At 48.0% G+C, this 14,241-nt stretch overlaps 1 protein-coding gene across 6 annotated transcripts in view; it reads left to right on the forward strand.

Moving 5' to 3' along the window:
- Window positions 1–14,241, forward strand: part of CEP250 (centrosomal protein 250) — a 48,970-nt gene that overhangs the window by 9,138 nt on the left and 25,591 nt on the right. For 4 of the 6 annotated variants that reach the window (XM_081559935.1, XM_081559933.1, XM_081559934.1 and 1 more), the window contains exons 4-15: window positions 764–846; window positions 1,073–1,238; window positions 1,981–2,087; window positions 2,335–2,589; window positions 4,160–4,256; window positions 6,723–6,824; window positions 7,313–7,474; window positions 8,020–8,198; window positions 8,784–8,966; window positions 10,903–11,047; window positions 11,861–12,007; window positions 13,144–13,374. In XM_081559935.1, the coding sequence (XP_081416061.1) occupies window positions 764–846; window positions 1,073–1,238; window positions 1,981–2,087; window positions 2,335–2,589; window positions 4,160–4,256; window positions 6,723–6,824; window positions 7,313–7,474; window positions 8,020–8,198; window positions 8,784–8,966; window positions 10,903–11,047; window positions 11,861–12,007; window positions 13,144–13,374 (1,857 nt within the window). Of the gene's footprint in view, window positions 1–763; window positions 847–1,067; window positions 1,239–1,980; window positions 2,088–2,334; window positions 2,590–4,159; window positions 4,257–6,722; window positions 6,825–7,312; window positions 7,475–8,019; window positions 8,199–8,783; window positions 8,967–10,902; window positions 11,048–11,860; window positions 12,008–13,143; window positions 13,375–14,241 lie in introns of all 6 variants that reach the window. The other 2 variants (XR_014073894.1, XM_081559937.1) reach the window with 1 other exon arrangement.

The raw sequence follows: 14,241 nt of genomic DNA on the forward strand, positions 1-14,241 counted from the left end.
TAGGCATTGTCATAGAATTATGTCACTTTACCTGCAAAGCAGTTTTCTCAGGGGAATGATATCACCTTCACTTTAGAGCTGAAAACCTTGTGGGTCAGAGAAGTTATAACTTCCCAAAGTCCGAAGATTAGTGTAATAGAAGCCAAGGCCATTAGTAAAAGATATATTTTGTTTATTTTTTTTAAAGATTAAAAAAATTTTTTTTAAGTCTTTATTGATGTTGTTACAATATTGCTTCCATTTTTAGTTTTTTGGCTGTGAGGCATATGGGATCTTAACTCCCCAGCCAGAGATCGAACCCTCACCCCCAGCAATGGAAGACAAAATCTTAACCACCGGACTGCCAGGGAAATCCTTGGAAGCTGTATCTTATGCTTCTTAACTCAAAAGTTCTTTTCACTACCAAATGCTGTCTTTCATGAGAAGTCACTGGTTCACATTTGGAGAGAGATATACAGTGGATTTACTTGCAAGATGTAGTGATTGAGAAAAGAGACATATCGCTAACAAAGGGGAAAAAGAATAAAAAGAAAGCAGGGGGATTCCCTGGCAGTCCAGGGGCTAGGATTCAGCACTTTCACTACTAAGGGCCCAGATTCAATCCCTAATCTGGGAACTAAGATCCTGCAAGCTGCACGGCGCAGCCAAAAGAAATAAAAGTGTGAACTTAGAAAAGCGGTCTGCTGTAGAAGGGGGCATCAGAGACTTGGTCTGCAGGATGTTCTCTTTGGAGGTGAATAAGGCTTGCTTTTGTCTGGCTAAGGGACCGATCCCTCAAAGGTGGGAAAGCGTGGAAGAGCCAAACCTGGAACAGCTGCTAATCCGATTGGAGGAGGAACAACAGAGGTGATGGGCCCCAACTTTCTGGCCTGGGTGGTTGGCCGGCGGGTGGAGAAGGCTGATGGAAAACCTCTGTCTCGAGGGCTGACATGGTTTAGAACCAAGGACTTCAGCTTTAGCCTTCCAGCTCCTGGCAATGGAAAGTTCCAGTGGTTGTCGTCTTACTCCAAGAGGTCCAGGGGGTTGGCTCCGACCTCTGTTTAGTACTTGCTCCTACCCTTCCCCAGTGCAGGTGTGAGAGTCTAGCGGAGGTGAACACCCAGCTTCGGCTGCACATGGAAAAAGCTGACGTGGTGAATAAAGCGCTTCGGGAAGACGTGGAAAAATTGACAGTCGACTGGAGCCGGGCCCGGGATGAGCTAATGAGGAAGGAGAGCCAGTGGCAGATGGAGCAGGAGGTAAGAGAAACGGGGCGGGAACAGTGAGAGGAGGGCCTGCCTGCTGGGCACTGCCTGGTTGGTGCTAGAAGGAACGGGTTAACTTCAGGACCCGAATGGGAACCGAGCTGGAGTTTAAGTCTCTGGCCGTCCTCAGCACTCATGCTGGCAGCTCAGCTCTGCTTGGGCCGTCAGCTTCGTTCTGTCCATACCTGCCCAGTCGAGGTTTCGCTGGCAGGGAGCAGCTCCGTTCCTGCATTAGTGACTCGCTCAGATTTTAGATGGATCTCAAAGTTTAGACTCCCCTCGTCTGGAGGTCTGCAAGCGAGATGCCAAGGAGGTAGCCACTGAAATTGAATGGGAAGACATTTTCAGATCCCAGTTAAAGGAAACTAATGTTGCCTGAGCCATTGCTCTGTGCCAGACTTTGTCTTAGGTGATTTATATATGTTGTATCATTTAATCCTCACTGTAAACCTGTGCTGATGTTGGTAATAGCTCTCATTGGTTGAGCAGCTACTGTTTATCTTCTAATCTAGCTCAGGGAAGGCCGTATAGCATCCCAGGCCCTCTGACCTCTTTAATCCCTCTGCTGATTTTATTAAACACTTCAGCATCACCTGAACATAGACACCCATTCGTAAGCTGTCTCCTATAAGTCCCTCCTTCCCTTCCCTGCAATAGTCAGAAGGGATCCAGGACTCCTGTTTTGACAAATGATGTCCTCCACCCTTTGATATGACCTGGCTTTCTGAACACACAGTTCTTCAAGGGCTACCTGAAAGGGGAGCACGGTCGCCTTCTGGGTCTATGGCGGGAGGTGGTGACTTTCCGACGCCACTTCCTGGAAATGAAGTCAGCCACTGACAGGTCAGTGTGGGGATAAGACGGGAGAAGGTTTACCCCTGCTGACTCTAGATTTGTGACAGTGGGCTGCTATAGAAAGGAGGGGTAAGGTTGTGGGGGGAGGGCAGGGGTGGAGAGTTGGTGGGGAGGGATGGAATTGTTGGATTCAGATGGGTTTTCCCAGACCAGCTCTTCCTGGGGCCTGACATCTACATGCCCATTCCTGTCCCTGGTCCCTGTTGGAGTCTACTCTTTCCTTCCTTGGACTCAGAGACCTGACGGAGCTCAAGGCTGAGCACGCGAGGCTTTCGGGGTCCCTGCTGACCTCTTGCCTGCGCCTGACTGTGGGAGTACCACCGTCTCGGGAGTCTGATGGATCTGGGAGACTGAATGGGAGCGAGCCGTCCCAGTTGATGCTGCTACTAGCCAAGACCCAGGAACTGGAGAGGGAAGCCCATGAAAGGAGCCAGGAGTTAATACAGCTGAAGAGTCAAGGGGATCTGGAGAAGGCAGAGCTTCAGGATCGGTGAGATGGGCTGGGTCCTAGGAGGGGATTGCTTGGAGAAAGTTGACTCCTTTGGGGAGTCAAGCAGGCAAGGGAGACCTGAAGAGCCCTCCTCCCACAAGAGAGGAAGGAGATGTGCCAGAGGAGTGTCTAGTGTGAAACCCAGGGCCACAGCTGGGCCTGTGTCGCTGCCCTCTGCCCTCAGACTATCTCACAGCTCAGTTTCCCTCCTGTTGACTCACAGAGCTGGCGGTGACTCCCTATACCGAACTACTTCCATTCCCAGAGCAGCCAAGTTCCTCCACGTTCCCTGCCTTTGTAGTTGCTGACCTTGGCCTGGAATGCCTCCCTCCCTCCTCTCTCTGCCTTATCCTTTAAGGCATAGTTCAAATGTCACCTCTTCTGTGACCTCAATAGCCTGTTACACTACTGTACCCCACCGTGGTCTTTGGAACTGCTTGTGATAGCATTGATTATTTATTAATAGTTTTTTAATTTAATTGATTATTTAGTTTTTTTTCTTTTCTTTTTTTGGTTAGGCTCTTTTATTTTTTGGATTCTAATAAAATCAATATAAAAAAAATGAGAAGAAGGGCAGGGACGTAAGCAAAGAGATCTATCTGAATCATCTCAGGACAGAGTTCAGTCTATACCCCATGGCTAGGGTTCTATCACCACCTATCGGTGGCATATGTAAATTGCAATTTGTTTTGTTTGGTTGTGAAGGCTCTGGAAAGCACAGAGAATGTCTTAGAAAAGTTGTGTGACCTAGTGCTTTGCACTTCACCTGCCATATAGTAGACACTTAATGAATGCTTATTTAGTGATACAATAACTAAATGAGTGACTGTACAGTGCGTTCAGTCTTAGAAAAGTTGTGTGACCTAGTGCTTTGCACTTCACCTGCCATATAGTAGACACTTAATGAATGCTTATTTAGTGATACAATAACTAAATGAGTGACTGTACAGTGCGTTCAGGCTCTTAAAGATGATACAGAATCAAATTATGAAGACTTTGAAACAAAAATTAAACTCCTGGATGAGTTCATTCAAGAAATATTTGTTAAGATACCCATATAATACCAAGTATGGCACTCCAGGATAAAGGTGATAAAGATGCCCAGTGATTTCCCTGAACTTTGAGGTTAAGATCAGGGAGGTTGACCATAATCTCTCCCAAATTGCCCCTCCTTTTTCTCTATCAGAGTTAGAACCTTGGGCTGGAGGGACCTTGGAACTATCCCATGTGGCAATTCTGATGTTCTCATTGGCTTCAGGGTGCTTGACTTCAAGATCAAGCGGGGCCTGGAGGGGCCTGGGCCAGGGGTTTCCTTCAGCTCTCGGGCCCCCAAACATGTGTTCCAGCCTTGAGATGTGGTAAATCCCTGCATGTGTCTGAGTGGCATTTGGCTTCCCCCACTGAGTTCAAGGCTATAGCATCATGTGTTCAGGGAGTACAGGGGCTGGGGGCACCCAAGGGACTCTGGGGAGCCTGTAGGTGGGGTGTCTGTGTTGGGTAGGGGGTGTGCTGCATAGCTCTGTCCACATCCATAGGTGTCCAGGTGACAGTTCTATGCTCTTCTCATCAGGGTGACTGAGCTCTCTGCTCTGCTGACCCAGTCTCAGAAGCAAAATGAAGACTATGAAAAGATGTTGAAGGCTCTGAGAGAGACGATGGAGATCCTGGTACGTGATCCTTTGTTCTGGGAAGGAGTTGGGAGTGGGGCTGTGAGTTCCTGTCCTTTATGGACAAAGAGTACAGAGTACCAGTTAAATGTTCCTTGATAAAATCCCCTGAAGCTACAAAATTAATTTTGGTTCCATCTGAAAATTAACTAACTCATCCATTTACCTATTAATAAACATTAGCCATCTACTCTTTCTACTATGGGCTTCCCAAGTGGCTCCGTGGTAAAGAATCTTCCTGGCAATGCAGGCAGGAGATGTGGGTTTGATCCCTGGGTCAGGAAGATCGCCCTGGAGAAGGAAATGGCAACCCACTCCAATATCCTTGCTTGGAAAATTCCATGGACAGGGGAGACTGGTGGCTACTGTCCATGAAGTCATAAAGAGTCAGACACGACTTAGCAACTTAACAGCAACAGCATCATCTCTATTACTTTCTTAGGGGAACTTTGCAGTGTGTCCTCTTCTGAGAGAGTGGGACACACGTCAAGAGGCACAGTGGCCAAGTAGGAGAGGGTGGAGGGGAATGTGTAGAGAGATTCAAAACCTACTCACACAAGAAGCACCTGAGGAGCATGGCAGTGGGTAGCCTGGCGGAGACGGGCTTGAGGAAGACATGATGGCTGCCTTCACATAACTGAAGGACTGACACCAGGGAAGAGAGTTGGTTTGTTTTAATGTATGCCAGGGAGCTGCAAGCCCTGCCAGTGACTAGAAGTTACTGGAAGGTAGACCTCGGCTGCAGCTGGAGCTGCTCGGTAGTTGAACAGCCACTTTGGGAAGGAGTGAAGTCCGTGATAACATCTGCCAAGGATGTTATCAAAGGGGTTCGCTTAGGTTGGACGTCAGAACCTCTGGCTTGGTTCCATGTTTTCTTCCATCTCTAGGAGTTTTTGTATCTCTGACTCTAGGCAAATCCTGAAGCCCCATCGCTATGCATATCCCTAGTCTTCTCATCCAAACTGAGATCAGCTGGGAAGCAAACTTGCTTATGCCTTTTTGCTTCCATTGTGTTCAGGAATTTTCAAATTCAGATGTCCTCATGGCCCAAATACTATAAATGAGTCAAGCAGGTTCAGCTATAAGAATTCTGATTTTTCTGATATTGTCATATTTAGTACAACAAGGGACACTTGATCTCAGTACACAGCAAAAAAAGAGGAAAAGTGGGACTGCAGGACCCTGAGACACATTTGTCCTGTCTGGAGGAGGACACTGTTCAACTTTAAGAAATAATTGCCATGTAGGAATGAGGCCTTAGATCTGTTTAGTCAAAGCTATGGTCTTTCCAGTAGTCATGTATGGATGTGAAAGTTGGACCATAAGGAAGGCTGAGCACTGAAGAATTGATGCTTTTGAACTGTGGTGTTGGAAAAGACTCTTGAGAGTCCCTTGGACTGCAAGGAGATCCAACCAGTCCATCCTAAAGGAAATCAGTCCTGAATATTCATTGTAAGGACTGATGCTGAAGCTGAAACTCCAATACTTTGGCCACTTGACACAAAGAGCCAACTCATTGGAAAAGACTGTGATGCTGGGAAAGATTGAAGGCAAGAGGAGAAGGGGGCGACAGAGGATGAGATGGTTGATTGGCATCACCAACTCGATGGACATGAATTGGTGATGGATATCACCAACTCCAGGAGATGGTGAAGGACGGGGAAGGTTGGCATGCTGCAGTCCATGGGGTTGCAGAGTTGGACACCACTGAGCACCTCAACAATAATAGCAACAGGGATGGGGCTGTTTTGGCCCATTTGTTAACTTTTTGAGAGAAGCCAGAAATGTAGATTTTTATGACTTTCTCAGCTTATAAAAATCTCTCCATTTACAAATGTTGGTTCAGATTTTGCATAGGTGAAAAAAAACTCCATAGCCACAAATCTTTGTCTTTAGGTCTTCACTAGCACAATAAGGTAGGAAGGAGGAGGGAAATTTTGAGAGTTCAGATTTACTACTGGCCTTCCTTGGGGCTGGAGGTTCCTCTGGACTTAGGTCTCACACGACCATTTGCTGTCCAGAAACAGCAGCCATCCTTCATCCAATGATAGCTCACGTTTAATGAACATTTGCTTTGTGACAGGCACTGTGTTGAGTAACTTACATGCAATTTTTTCGTTCAAGTCTGGGAACAAATCTATGAAGTAGTTGCTGTTAATTATTCCCATTTTAAAGAGAAGGACGCTCAAAGAAGGAGTTGCCTAAGGTTACCAGGCTAGAAAGTGACAGAGAAAGAATGCTAATATGGACAGCCTACTTCGGAGCCCTTAACCCCTTAATCTGAACTCTTAATCACCACGTCACATTGTCCGCAGAGTTCTAGGACAGCGTTAGCATTCCCGTGTGGTCAGGGGAAAAGTAGGGGTGACAGAAGAGACAGAAGGAGACTGGTTGATTTAGGGGCCTGAAATGATAAATCCTCCTCTGAAAGTTTGGCTCAGAGGCTCCATTTTGTTCCCTGTTCAGGAGGCAAATCATGCAGAATTAATGGAACATGAGGCATCTCTTAGTAGGAACGCCCAAGAGGAGAAGTTGTCTTTACAGCAAGTGATCCAGGATATAACCCAGGTACCAGTCAGCCTCCTGTTCATGGTGACATGTCCAGCCTCCCCTTGCCCAGGCCTCCCTGTCCTGTCAGGTGTGCCTGGGGGAGTTTGGACTGAGGGTCTTGTGGGGATGAGTTCTCTGGGTATGTTTGAAAACTGGAACCCTAAGCTAAGCTTTTGTGGGCTGGCCCTGCCTGCTGAAACAGGCCCTCGTTCTCAGACAGCGGCGGGATTCAATAACCTCTTCTTCCTTCATTTATTCAGGGAGTGTTCAAAGGGTGCTCCAGCTCTGATGCTAATCCTGGGTTTGGGTGACCGATGGTAAACAGTTGATCTGAGGAATTGAAGGAACCCAACCTTTTTTGCTCTTAGATGCCCTCCTCCCACCCCCCCAGGGAGAGGACCTGGGAGAGAGAAAACATCAGATTTGACCAGGCTGGAGTGTGAGTCCTCTGCATGGACTCTAGGCCTTGGTCAGTGGGATGGTGACCCTGCTGTGTTGGGTTTCAGGCCATGGTAGAAGAAGAGGACAGTATGGCCCAAGGTTCCAGTCATGAGAGCTCCTTGCAGTTGGACCCCAGTGGCTTCTCCTCCCAGTTTGATTCCCAGCAGCCAGACAAGGCTGTCTCTCTGGTGCGTTCGGTACTGACTCAGAGACGCCAGGCTGTGCAGGTAAGAACCCCACACTCTTCCTCAGCCGTGGGGACCGGTGTCTAAACTGACTTGGGCCCCAGGTACCCTGCTATCCAAGACTGCCCCTTTCTCTACATTGACCTGACATGAGGAGTTTTGTCAACACCCCAAAGTGCCCTTTGGAATCTCTGGGTCTCCCCAGCTGTGCTGGTGGGGAGCCAGCACACTCCCCACGCCACTGGCATGCTCCACTTTGATGCAATCTTTAAACTGCACTGTGCAAAGTGGAGCCCCAGGGAGTGTGGGTAAGTGTTCTCCAGTTCTAAGGGTCCCAGCCCTACTCACCACTAACCCCACCTTCCACATGGTACATTTGAAGATGATGAACTCTGAGACTCTGAGAGCCACAGAACCTGGTCACCTCTGATGCTCTGTCTCCTCGACTGGTCTCATCTTTATTCACAACTTACCTTGGTCGCACCAGTCCCCATCCCCTTGCCCAGCCCTGTTTCCAGGCTTCTGACATCCCTGCTCTGCCCTGCCCTCTTGCTCACCACCTCCCTTCTGTCCCTCTCCCTCTGCAGGACTTAAGGCAGCAGCTTTCAGGCTGCCAGGAAGCTGTGAGCTCCTGGCAACAGCAGCATCACCAGTGGGAGGAAGAGGGTGAAGCCCTGAGACAGCGGCTGCAGCAGCTCACAGGGGAGCGGGACACCCTGGCCGGGCAGACGGTGGACCTGCAGGGGGAGGTGGACTCTCTCAGCAGGTGAGTGGGGGATGTTTGTCCCCCAGCTTCCTCCCGGGCTCAGTCCTCATCCGGCCTTTTCCCACTCCCATTGTGTGTGTGTGTGGTTTGCAGACCCATGGCTGTTCAGGACCGCCTGGCCTTGCATTCTGCTGGCTCCTGCTCACTCAGTTTTGGGTCTTTGTGATGATTTAGGAAAAAAAAAAAGTTCTGAGACTTCCCTGGTGGTCCAGTGGTTAAGAAGCCACCTTGCAGTGTAAGGGACCAGGGTTCGATCCCTGGTCGGGGAACTAAGATCCCATATGCTGCAGAGCAACTAAGCCTAAGCACCGAAACTACAGAGCCCTCACACGGCAACCAGAGAGTCTGTGTGGCCCAAGAACGATCCACATGACGCAACAAAGATCCCGTATGCCACAACTAAGACCTGCCGGAGCCAAATAAATAGATGTTAAAAAAAAAAAACAAAACCAGTTTCCTTCTCAAAAGGGAAGATGAGATATTTAAAGGAAGCAGATACCCCTCTCCTTTGACCCTCTGCTGTCTGCTTCCAGGAGGGTTTTTAGGTTCCAGGGTTTGTGCTCACGTTTGGCCTCCTTCTTCCAGGGAGCGAGAGCTCCTGCAGAAGACCAGGGAGGAGCTGCAGCAGCAGCTGGAGGTGCTGGAGCAGGAAGCGTGGCGACTACGGAGGACCAACATGGAGCTCCAGCTGCAGGGCGACTCTGCTCAGGGCGAGAAGGAGGAACAGCAGGAGGAGCTGCATCTGGCCATCCGAGAGAGGGAGCGTCTGTGCGTGTGACAGTCCCCTCCCTCCCTGGCCCCATCCCTCCCCACCCTGAGAAAGCAGAGTTAACAGAAGCCTGGCGTGCGGTGGGTTCAGCTTAGCTTACTGCTCCACCCTTGGCAGAAGGATGAAAGCACAAAGTTCATCCAGGGCTTTGCTGAGCACCCAGAGGAACTGAGGCCCCATGGGGGGAAACAGAAATAAATACGACACTGACCTCAAGCAGTTTGCAGTGTGTAATGGGGAAGTCAGACAAGTAAACCGTGGCCAGGTGAAGCATGAGCTAAAAAGAGCTTCAAGCTAGGTCCTCTGGGAGAATAGGGGTAACAGTTTGTTATTGAAAGCTGCACGGAGGAGAGGGTCACGGCTGAGCTGGGCCTTAACGTATTTTGGTTGGTAGAGAGCAGGACAAAGCCTAAAGGAACAGATTAGCAAAGAAAAGGAGGTGGGAAGGTGCATGGCATGTTCAGAGGAGGCGGGGCTGGCCAAAGAGTAGGACTGATCCTGGGAAGTAATGGGAAAAGAGCTGGTTAAGAAAGGGAATTCTAAGGACTTCCCTGGTGATCCAGTGGCTAAGACTCCAAGCTCCCAATGCAGGAGAGCCAGGTTTGATCCCTGGTCAGAGAACTAGCTCCCTCAGCCTGCAACTAAAGATCCAGCATGCTGCAACTAAGACCTGGTACATCCAAATAAATAAATATTTTTTTAAAAAAAGGAAATTCCAGAGTAAAGGGACCCAGCTTATCTGTAAATTCCCCAATATGATATTACAGAAAAAGCAAGGACTTTAGAAGCTTGGTTTAAATAATTGCTCTGGCCACTTGGACAGATTAATTTATTTGTAAAATAGGAGTGATGATATTTCCCTTGAAGGGTCATTGGGAGGATTAAAACTGTGTTTTACAAAATGCCAGCACAGAGCGTGGCCTGTGGTAAGTCTTCAGTACCTGGTAACAGGGGTTGGATCTTCTTCATCTTTGGTACCTCCTCTCCTTTCCTGTTCCCCTGCTCCTTGCATCTAATGGTCACAAACGATGGAATCCTGAAGGACTACTGTAAGGATCATGATTGGTGCAAGGAAGGGTCTCCCCATCCCAAGGCAAAGAACCAACAATCTGCAAAGATAGTTTTATGTTTCTAAATTTAAATTGTTTGACTCAATAATACATTTATTAATATTTCTATGATTCATGGGGCTTCCCTGTGGATCCAGTGGTTAAGAGTCGACACTTGCCCTGCAAGGGGCACAGGTTTGATCTCTGGCTGTGGGGGTTAAGACCATGTATGCCACGTGGTGTGGCCAAAAAAAAAATTTTTATATAATTCAAAAGTCAAAACTATTTTAAAAGGTATGCACAGAGAGAGTATTTGTCCCTTCTGCTTCATCTATCCGATATCCTTTCCTTTTGTGTGTAATCACTTAAATTAATTTTTTATTCATATTTCTAGTGGTGCCTTATGCAAATGTGTGCATATAATCGTATTTCCCCCAGTTTCTTGCATAAAAGACAGCACACTACATATACTATTCTGCACCTTGCTTTCTTTCACATTATGTCTTGGAGATCTCTCCTTATCAGTTTTTAGAGACCACCTTCGGCTTTTATATCACAAAGGCAAATCAGTTCAGTTCAGTCGCTCAGTCGTGTCCGACTCTTTGCGACCCCATGGACTGCATGCAGCACGCCAAGCCTCCCTGTCCATCACCAACTCTCGGAGTTTACTCAAACTCATGTCCATTGAGTCGGTGATGCCATCCAACCATCTCATCCTCTGTTGTCCCCTTCTCCTGCCTTCAATCTTTCCCAGCATCAGTGTCTTTTCAAATGAGTCAGTTCTTCGCATCAGGTGGCCAAAGTATTGGAGTTTCAGCTTCAACATCTTTCGGGATACTGCCACCCCCTAAGGTTCCCTCTAGCCCTCTTCTCTTTCTCATCTTAGCCAGGAGACGCTGGCGGTCCTGGAAGCCAAACAATCCGAGTCCCTCAGTGAACTGATCTCCCTTCGGGAAGCCCTGGAGTCCAGTCGCCTGGAAGGGGAGCTGCTGAGGCAGGAGCAAACAGAAGTGACCGCCGCGCTGGCCAGAGTGTGTGGGCCTCCCCCTCACTGGCAGGGTTGGGTGGGCGGCTTGGAAAGTTGATTGTCTCTAGGAAAAGGGTATGCAACCTGTGTCATTCTTCACTTTGTAAGCTATGGCCCTTCCTATTTCGTGCCTCAATTCCTAGTTTCTATCCCTCCCAACAGACTATTGGAATTAGAATGGTTTTCTAAAGTATAAATCTGGTCGTGTCAGTCTCTTTCCTAAAACCATTCAGTGGCTCCCCAGCTCCTTGGGGTCACACTCACAGCCCTCTGCCCCCTGCCACCTTTTCTAGCCTCCTTTTCACCCGAGATCCCTGTCCTCACTCCTCCTATGCCTTTACTCTACTAAATGCATTCTCCATGGTACCCATTCCCTTGTGACTCTAACACTCTGTATGAACTCTTCCCTTTGCCTGAACTGCTTCTTTCCTTCCCCTTTAACTGCAAACCATTCCTCATCTCTCAATGTCCAACTTCGCTGCCAACTCTTCAACCAAGCATTTTTTGACTCTTTCAAATTGAATTAATGTTTTCTTTGAGGTCCCAGAGCACTTTATGTTCCCACTGTCTGTGGTGTCATCACAGTGGTGGTTGTTTATATATCCTGATGTCTGTGCCTCTGTCGTGTGAGTTCCTCTTTCACTCTTCAATGAATGCATGGGTGAGTGAATGAATGAAGGGAAGAGTTTAGAATGTAAGGGAGGGAATGAAGTGTTAACTACTGTCTGTACACAGGAAGCAGCAGGTGTTGGAAATGTGAGCTGTTCACTGTTGCAGGAAAACTGGGAAAAGAAACTCTTTAACTCTCTGTTTTTAGGCAGAACAGTCCATTGTGGAGCTGTCGAGTTCTGAGAACAGCCTAAAGGCTGAGGTCGCTGATCTTCGGGCTGCAGCTGTCAAGCTCAGTGCCTTAAATGAGGCTTTGGCCTTAGATAAAGTTGGACTGAACCAGCAGCTTCTCCAGGTGAGCAAAGATCTCTGACTCACAGGGTAGGACTGGGCCCCAACCAAGGGTAAGAGACAGACACAGCTGATGGCCTGTGACAAGGAACAGTTCTCAAATGGGTTAGCCCAAGACAGATCAGCTCCCTTGTAGTCCTGGAATGAGCAAAAGGAACACTTATAGTGCAGAGGAAAGCAAAGATTATAAGGCCCAGGCTCAACCGTTAAAAGTAGATCCCTCCCACATCTACAGCAGGACCACCTTTGGGCTTTACAGTGAAATCACCAGGGCTAGGAAGGAAGTCCATGACCTCTAGAAGGAAGACTAGGTTTTAATCCTTTGTTTGAGATTACAGCAACCACTGCAAAAGGATCTGCTGAAGAGCCCAAGCCTCAGAATCTTCTCTAGAGGTTACAAATTTAACATGTCTCAGACTTCCCTGGTGGTCCAGTGGTTAAGGCTCTGAGCTTCCACTGCAGGGGACATAGGTTTGATCCTTGGTGGAGGTACTAAGATCCAGCATGCTTCATGGTGCTAGAAAAACAAATAGAACAGATTTAACATGTCTCTTCAATCACTCTTGTTCCCTTGAGCCCTAGAAATATTCTGTGTTCCCTTATTCTGAATTCTTCAAGAGCAGGATTTTGCCTTTTTTTTTTTTTTTAATTTTGTTCATTTTTTGGCTGTGCTAGGTCTTTGTTGCTGCCCAGGCTTTTCTCTAGTTGCTCTGCAGGGCTTCTGTGGCTTCTCCTTTTGCAGCATAACATGTGAGCTTCGGTAGTTGCAGCTCATGGGCTCTAGAGCATAAGCTCAATAGTTGTGGCACACAAGCTTAGTTGCTCCAAGGCATGTGGGATCTTCCTGGATCAGGGATCGAACTCACGTCTCCTGCACTGGCAGGCAGATTCTTCACTGGGCCACCAGGGAAGTCCAGGATTTTGCCTTTTTTGTCTCTGTCCCCAACATCTAGTACCTGGAGTAAAGGCTCTAGACCCCAAATGCGTGCTTAGTCCTCCTCTCCCGTAAGCACTAAGCACTCCTGTGTGTGTCCTTCTGTGGGGAACAGAGTCGTATATTTCATGTGGATTTCTGTCTCACCTCTTCATCTCTAAACCATAACCCTTTGTCTCTGACGCCCTTCCCTTTTCGGCCAGTAGTTAGAACAGGAGAACCAGTCTGTGCGCAGGAGGATGGAGGCAGCAGAGCAGGCGAGGAGCGGTTTGCAGGTGGACCTGGCCGAGGCCGAGAGGAGCAGGGAAGCCCTGTGGGAAAAGAGCACCCACCTGGAGGCCCAGCTGCAGAAAACAGAGGATACCAGGGCGGAGCTGCAGGCAGATCTCAGGGGCATCCAAGAAGAGAAGCAAGAAATTCAAGAGAAACTAAGCGAGGTGAGAAGACAAAACTGCTACCATCTCATGAAAGTATATAATACGTGCTCACTGTAAAAAAACAAAAACACTACAGAAATGATTCAGGAAGGGAACGTCTCATTGCCTAGGAATGACCAGCGTTACTATTAATAGTTTGGGGTACATCTTCCAGTTTCTTAAAAGAATTCCTAAAGGAATCCTTCAGTTCGGCCCCATTGCTTCACATCCATCAGTTTGAGTTAGATGCCTCTCCTGTGTTCTCTGATAATATGTCATGTTTATTCAACCACCACAGCCTTCATACTGTATTATAAGTATCTGTTTACGTGTCGCCACCATTAGACCAAAAGCTCCTTGAAGTAAGGCTATGTCTTATTTGCTTTTAATCCCTCCAGCTTTTAGCACAGTTTCTAACACATGGCAAGGGGCTCCATTAGTTTTTTCTGAACCAATGACCCAACTCAAAGGTGATCTTTCTTTGCTACCAAACATCTCATTGACCTAATAATTATATGTAATCTCCCCTGTCAGGGGGCTTCCCTGGTGGCTCTGACAGTAAACAATCTGCCTGCAATGCAGGAGACTGGGGTTCGATCCCTGGGTCAGGAAGAGCCTCTGGAGAAGGGCATGGCAACCCACTCCAGTATTCTTGCCTGGAAAATCCCATGGACAGAGGAGCCTGGCAGACTACAGTCCATGGGGTCACAAAGTGTCTGACACAACTGAGCGACTAACACTTTCACTTTCACTTTTCCCTTCTGAGTCTCTTTCTCTGGGCATTGATCATCTTCTTCATGGTAATGTGTGTATGTCTTACTTCTTAAGACTAAAAGCTCCTCAGAGGTAGATCTCTTGCCACCCTAGCACAGGGTCTTGCTCAAAGGA

Source organism: Giraffa tippelskirchi, chromosome 13 (genome assembly GCF_054371585.1).
Source record: "Giraffa tippelskirchi isolate mGirTip1 chromosome 13, T2T-mGirTip1v1.2.pri, whole genome shotgun sequence".
NCBI lineage: Eukaryota > Metazoa > Chordata > Mammalia > Artiodactyla > Giraffidae > Giraffa > Giraffa tippelskirchi.